Below are 7,265 nucleotides of genomic sequence, written 5' to 3'. Positions count from 1 at the left end.
AGTATTTTCTGTGTGTGGTTGTGCTTTGCGTGTGTGTGTGTGTGTGTGTGTGTGTGTGTGTGTATGTGTGTGTGTGTGTGTGTGTGTGTGTGTGTGTGTGTGTGTGTGTGTGTGTGTGTGTGTGTGTGTGTGTGTGTGTGTGTGTGTGTGTGTGTGTGTGTGTGTGTGTGTGTGTGTGTGTGTGTGTGTGTGTGTGTCTGTGTGTGTGTGTGTGAGACAGCTGTGTGTGTGTGTGTGTGTGTGTGTGTGTGTGTGACAGCTGTGTGTGTGTGTGTGTGTGTGTGTGAGACAGCTGTGTGTGTGTGTGTGTGTGTGTGTGTGTGTGTGTGTGTCAACAGCACAAGCTGGATTTCAAAGTTAGCTTTAGAGGCAGGAGACAAGTGGTGTTGACCGACACGATGTGCCTATTCTGCTGCAATCATGAGGAGGACGCTGCCCACTTGTTCTTTAACTGCAGTAAGACCCTACCTCTATGGTGGGAGTCATTATCTTGGATCGGAGTAGTGACTGCACTTCCACAAAATCCAAGGGTTCACTTTCTGCAGCATGGGCATCAGCTTGTTGGTAACACAAAGTCTACAAGGTGGAAGTGCTGGTGGGTTGCAGTAACGTGGACAATTTGGCAACAAAGGAATAAAACAGTCTTTCAAAACCAATGTTTCAACAGTAGCAAAGTCATGGATGATGCCCTACTACTACTTTGGTCATGGCTCAAGTCCAACGACAAAGACTTTACAGTACATTTTAACCAATGGGCTACTAATCTAATATTAGGTTTGTGTACCTAGCCTAGGAGTAAGGGGGATGGTTGTTGTAGTAGGGTGTTACATAGCTGGGTGCTGTGGTGCTGGCTTGGGTCCTATCAGTAAACATAGGAACCAGCTGGCCCCAAAAATACTGAATTTTAGTACCACTGGTACTGACTGCACAAAAGTGGTTCACTTTTCTACTTTTCTTATTAATTAGTCATATGCCTATATTAGTTTATTTCTAATTTTATTATATTGCAGATGGGGTAGGGGGTATTTTAAATCGTCATATTCTAAGGCAGCACAACATTCCAATAAGTCCTAAGATTGCAAGGCAGCATGATTTTGGTAAAATTTTAGTGGAATCAGGCTTTGAGAAAGCTATTGGGTTTGTGTTAGATGGATGCCCTACATCTACATCTACATTGCTGCATCATTGTTTCCCACTCTGTCATGAGTTGAAAGCTCTAACCTCTGCTACAAATCAGAGATCAAGCAAACCTTAGATCAACACATTGAAAGTGGTTCACTTTCATCAGAAATCAATAGCAGTGCTTCTCAAGTGGATTCACCCCAACCTATTATTACTAGTCCTGGTAAAGACATAGATTTTCTCACTCTAAAGCCCCCTAGCTTGAACCTATGGTAGAAGAACCTCACGTGCTAGAAGGAGACAAAGACATGGCTACCACAACTGATATCCAGAACCAAAGTCAAAGTCACAAGCAATTGGAAGCAGAAGGGAGATTAAAAAGCAAAATTTTTTGTAACAATCAGGTGTTGGAAGATGCCTAACAATTATGGGACTTGGGGACAAGCATAGGCTTGGAAGCAGACACATGTCACTCTGATTTTATTCAAAGCTTTGTAGATATGGAGGCCAGAGACAGAAATGAAGCTATGGAGTTGGGAGAGAGGAAAACTCATAGATGAATATTCTTTCCTACAACATTAGAGGGCTGGGCAATGGCAGTCACAACATATATATACAGAAGGGCAATAGATAAAAATACAAAAACATTCAACACTAACAATTAACTAGTTCTGAGAGTTAAAATCACAGTAAATACTTCAAAGATATCAATCCAATGAAAGAAAGGTCATGTAGAGAGGCATGAAGATATCAGTCTAATGAAAGAAAGGTCATGTAGAGAGGCATAACATAAGTTACAAATATACTAGTAATGCATACAACAACAATTTCAAATTAGTTTTCGAATCAAAGACATAAATACCTGAGTTCGAGGCTTCAGCACAATTGACTTTCTAGCAATGACCGCATGACCAGTTTGAATTTCGAAACAACAATGACCACAGGATCAACAATGGCTAAAATCGCTCCCAATGGAATCTGAAAATACTATGGCAGCATAATTTAGTGTTTAGCAAATTAAATAAAAAAGCCATTCGTATTTTTGAAAAAGATGTTATAAATGGAGATGAAAGCAGTAAAAGAACATATGCAGAGAGTAGTAGTCAGTGAGTGAATCAGATCCAGATTGAGGTCAAATTAAAGCCATTCTACTGCAGCACTTCACTTTCATAGCTAGTTAGCTAGCTCTATAGCTATGGTAGGAGCAGTAAAGTGTGTCATAATTGCCATGCCAGCCACTTGTCTGAGCAATGGTTTTGGTTTGAAAAGAAAAAGTAGTGTAATGTAAAAACTAAGTACTAACTAGTGTGTGATTGCTCTTGTTGCACATGGCAGCTCTACATTGAGTGCATACACAGAAGCAGTGAGGGAGCTGGCATGTGAGATATTGGAGCTAATAGCAGAGGGGTTGGGGGTCCCGGACACTCGGATATTCAGCAAGTTCATAAGGGATGTTGATAGTGACTCAGTTCTCAGGCTCAATCACTACCCACCTATAATTAACAAGGACAACAACAAAGACATGTCACAACAATTTACCAAGGTTGGCTTTGGAGAGCATTCTGACCCTCAGATCATAACCATTCTCAGATCCAACGAAGTGGGTGGCCTCCAAATTTCCCTTCAAGATGGGGTCTAGATCCCAGTCACCCCTGACCCTTCAACATTATATGTGAACGTGGGTGATGTACTAGAGGTACAAATGCTATGTTATGTTTTCTTATGTATCAACATTTTTATGCATACATTATTAAGTAATTTTGAATCTTTATGTCTCTCTGTCTTTACTGTAATAATTTTTAATCGAAGATTAATTGGGAGTATGATCATTTAATTTTAAACTACCCCTGTTTGGGAGTATGATCGTTTAAGGTGAAAGAAAATGCAGCAGAGAAATGCAGCAAAGAAAATGCAAGCATAGGTCTTCCTTGACATCATTCCTTTCCCCTCTTCTATTTCCTAAATGCAGCAGAGAAATGTAGTAGATTCAGCATGAAAGGAGCCTTTTGAATGTGCCCTGAAACTTGTTTCTTTGTGGCATTCGTATTTAATTTGAATTAATGTATTAATTCGTTGTGGCTTCTGATCAATTTGAATTTTGTTATTTTCTGAAAATTTGACTGCAACAGGAGATAATCAGGATATTGAAGAAAACCTAGAGAATGATGTAACAAATTCATCAAATGAAAGGTAAAATGGTAACTTAAATACAGTCTGATGATTCTCATCATATATCCTTGTTTCTATTACTATTGTACTGATTCTGATGTCATTGTTTTTAAAAAATATTTTTCTTTTATTTGGTAAATTTTGAAATTTGTGGGTGTTGCCCACCAAAGCATTGTTTTTAAATTTTTCATTTGCTCTACCTATTGTATACTTGGTGTATTGATTTCTGGAGTTTGTGACCAGGACTCAAGCTTTTCACATTTTATTGGAAGTGACGATGAAAACGAAAATTATATTGGGAGTAAGGACATTTCTAGGTTTTCAGTTTAAACCATTTGTAATTTCTGTCTTTGCTACTGATAAAAATAATTCTCTCTTTGCTTGTGTTTCAATAGACTGTCATGCTAGATTTTCTTTCAGACAACAACGGTGCTAGTTCCTTATCAGTGCAAAACAAAGATATTTATGCAGAACTTTTGAAGAAAGCAAAAAAGTTGAACAAACTGAAAGAAAAGGTGGTTTTCTTGTGTCTTATGGTTTAATGGTGGTTTTCTCTATTTAAATTTTATTCTGTTAGACAGAGAGGTTTATTGTTCCACAAATTCATATGGATGGATACCCATTTATTTGAGTAATACTTCTTTTGAACAATTATGCCATGCTAGTGTCCTTTTTTTCCTTTTTATAATCAAAATTTTAATTGGAAAGAAAGGAGAGTACAAAAAGGAATGATATTAATCCAACTCAAAAAAAGGATAAACAGCAGTGAACAAGCCTAACAGTATTACAAGGTGCTGTCAAGATTACAGTAACATGAAGCATCTAGTGTTCAATGTTGAATGCTGAAACTTTTGTTGTTCTGTCCTACTTATCAAGTTTAATAAGCTAGGTGATACATGCCTCAAAATATTTCTTATATTAAATTGTGGACTTGTTAATACTTAGTTTTGCAAGAACTAAGCATATACGATAGTCAAAGGAAAGAGAAGCTTTAGTTGTTACTATTTTCAATGAATTTGGACTTGTATGTTTAGGTGCTGAATTTTATGCAGTGGTGCATTATGTTGTTTTTCATTTTTCATCTTCTTTGCTTATAACAAACGAAGTATTTGCTTCTGGTTTATTTTTTTTCCCATTCAATGTTTCTTGTACACATATCTAACTTAGCTTTCTTTTTGAAATCTCCAGGATCTAGGGTTTTCTAAATTTCTAGAAAGTTATAATATGAAGATCGAACAAACCGAATATGAAGAAATTGTGAGTAGATTTATTAATAAGAATGTTGAAATTGCCTGTACATTTTTTCAGAGAATATTTCACTAAATTGAATTTAAGCCTGTGATGTGCCATCATTTTCTTCTATTTTCTAAACCCTTTTTGCACCATTTTAATTACTGATTGGTCTTAATTGTCAATTAATTAGGCAGTTTTATTATTTGGTCTCATTTAGCTAATTTGATGTTTTTAATCTAATTTTAGGAATTAATGAAACATTGGGCTTAATCCGGATTTTGGTTGTGGACTTGAAGAGGGCAAATAAAGCAGCGCTTACCTTAGTTAATTTTTAATTAGGAAATTTCGCAATTTTATTTTATGTGGTTCAGTGTTTATTTCGTTTTGGGCTAGAGTATTGTAATAGGGCCCAGTGACTTTGAGTGAATCTTTTTAAATAGCAGCCTTGGGATTCGTGCAGGGCATTTTGTTAGACTATTATTCAGAGCTTAGGGTTTATGGTTTTGAAGTTTTTCTATTCTAATGCTACTGTTTCGTTCTTAATGCAATTTTCGATTTCCTGCTCCTAATTACAATTTCGTTCTTGTTTCTTCTTCTACTTTCATTTACGTTTCTGTTTTCATTTTCGTTTCTATCTCATTTACATTTCTGTTCATCTACGTTTCTGTTTCTTTACGTTTCTGCTTCATGTTTCATTTACGTTTTCTGTTTGAATCTATGGAAGGCTAAATATTCTGGTGTTGTTTCCTTCTGAGGATGAAGCCCAACTCTCTTTGAGGTTTCGTTTATAATGTGGTTCCCTGGCAGTTTTCCTTTCACCAGTTAACCCAAATTCGTGAACATTAATCAGTGCACGCTTCGTGTTCGATTAATTGCCTTTGAGCCTAACTTGCGTTCATGCTTAATGGACGAAGGGCTAACTGGTGTATGTGGTGCTTAATCACGTATTGACAACCCTAAGTTGATTTTCGCTTAGTAAATTGAAATAGGGTTGGATTAAGTGGTTAACTGTTAGGGACGAATTCTCCATAACCCATGATAAGAGAATGGCTTCTGAATCAGAGGAAACAACCCATTTTTAATATTATTAGTTTCGTATTCCAGTTTCCTTGTTCTGCTCCTTAAATCACAAAACAAACAAACCCCCCCAATCGTTACTGTTACTGCAAGTATATTATGAACAATTGGTTTATCATTGCTCGTTGGGAAACGACCTAGGATCACATCCTAGTTACTGCATTATCATGTTTATTTGATTCGGGTACGGCCCCGATCAAATTTGGCACCGTTGCCGGGGAGCAGTGTCCAAAGGTTCATAATAACTAGCTAGTGTTGTGTGTTTAATTCATTCGTGTTTTAAGTTTAATTGTTAGTATTGTGTTAGTATGCGTGTTAGTGTTGTTTAGTGTCCTGGTATTTTGTTTAGTGTGTGTTATGTTTCAGTTTTCCTATTAAGCGCTTCCCCTGTTTCAATTTTGGGTGTTTTGCTGTGAATAGTGTTTTGCGACGGACTTAGCAACCACTTTTGCTTGCGGCAAAACAGAGTAGTAGTAGGAATCAAGTAGAGACGGATTTTAGCGACCACCCATGCTGAATTATTGGAGATTTTTTGTTTTAGTAGCTAGGGTTGTTATTTTTGGCTGAATTTTTTTGTGGTAACTTCTTTTAATCTATATTTTGTGGGAAAAATAGCTAGAGCCTTTAGTTTGGTCAGATTTGAAAGTTCCAAAAAAGTAGCAAATTTTGTGTTTGTGGAAACTTCAAACGGCCATAACTTTTGCTCCGGTTATCAGAATCGCAATTATTATATATGTATTTGGGGTAGAAAAAAATTTCCTACGCCATGGCAGCTTGCCATAGGCTGACTGAGGTCTCCATCATCCAAAAATAGTGATTCTATCAAAAGTTTTTTATTTTTCAAGTTTTATTCACTTATTTTTCTTAACCTACCATTTTTAGCTTCCATAGTAAGACTTTGAATTTTTGCCTGAAATTTTTTGTGCTATCTTCTCATCATTTTATAAGGTTTCTCACAAAATTTCAAGTCATTTGGATATCATTTGAGGGTAGCTGTAGTTCAAACCTGGACCTTTATTTACATGACAAGGCAACTAGTTGTGCATGCTGAATGTAGTGTATGACTAGAGGCAATCCATCTGACTTACAACCCTTTGATCCTGAGATAGATAGGACATTTCATAGATTAGTTAGGCATCATTTTATACCTTTTGATCATCCTGAGCATTCCATTACTGGTGAATCTGTGCATTCTGTTATTGGTGATTTTGAACATCCTGATTTGGAGCATTATAATTTTGAGCATTCTGATTCTGAGCATTCTGATTTTGAACATTCTGAGAACATGGCACAACCTCCACCCCGTGAGAGGACTCTAAGGGAAATGGCTGCACCAGATTTCACCTACGAAAGCTTGTGCATCCAATACCCTGATGAGGATGTCCCATATGTTCTTAAAACTGGACTGATTCATTTGCTTCCAAAGTTTCATGGCCTTAGAGGTGAAGACCCGCACAAACATTTGAAGGAATTTCATATTGTATGCTCCACCATGAAACCCCCAGATGTCCAAGAGGACCACATATTTCTGAAGGCTTTCCTTCATTCTTTAGAGGGAGTGGCAAATGACTGTATGTATTACCTTGCTCCAAGGTCCATCACGAGCTGGGATGACCTTAAGAGAGTATTCTTAAGAAAAAAATTTCCCTGCTTCCAGGACCACA

The 7,265-nt window shown here is 37.0% G+C and overlaps 1 protein-coding gene across 1 annotated transcript; it reads left to right on the top strand.

Moving 5' to 3' along the window:
* Positions 1-804: 804 nt before the first annotated feature.
* LOC114391577 (gibberellin 2-beta-dioxygenase 4-like) lies at positions 805-2,761 on the top strand. Its single transcript, XM_028352570.1, has 3 exons — positions 805-916; positions 1,011-1,137; positions 2,458-2,761. Exons 1-3 carry the CDS (start codon positions 805-807, stop codon positions 2,759-2,761), a joined length of 543 nt encoding a protein of 180 aa, XP_028208371.1.
* The last annotated feature ends 4,504 nt before the right edge of the window (positions 2,762-7,265 follow it).

Source organism: Glycine soja, chromosome 17 (assembly GCF_004193775.1).
Source record: "Glycine soja cultivar W05 chromosome 17, ASM419377v2, whole genome shotgun sequence".
NCBI classification, from domain to species: Eukaryota; Viridiplantae; Streptophyta; class Magnoliopsida; order Fabales; family Fabaceae; genus Glycine; species Glycine soja.
Note: the sequence above shows the minus strand (reverse complement) of the source record. Positions and strands in the feature narration are given on the sequence as shown.

What these genes read in the sequence shown, in the direction of transcription:
- LOC114391577 (XM_028352570.1), top strand. Translation starts at nt 805, where the DNA reads ATGGTTGTTGTAGTAGGGTGTTACATAGCTGGGTGCTGTGGTGCTGGC. An exon ending in ACTGAATTTTAGTACCACTG is followed by an intron (nt 917 to 1,010) that starts GTACTGACTGCA and finishes ATTATATTGCAG; the next exon opens with ATGGGGTAGGGGGTATTTTA. An exon ending in GGCTTTGAGAAAGCTATTGG is followed by an intron (nt 1,138 to 2,457) that starts GTTTGTGTTAGA and finishes TGCACATGGCAG; the next exon opens with CTCTACATTGAGTGCATACA.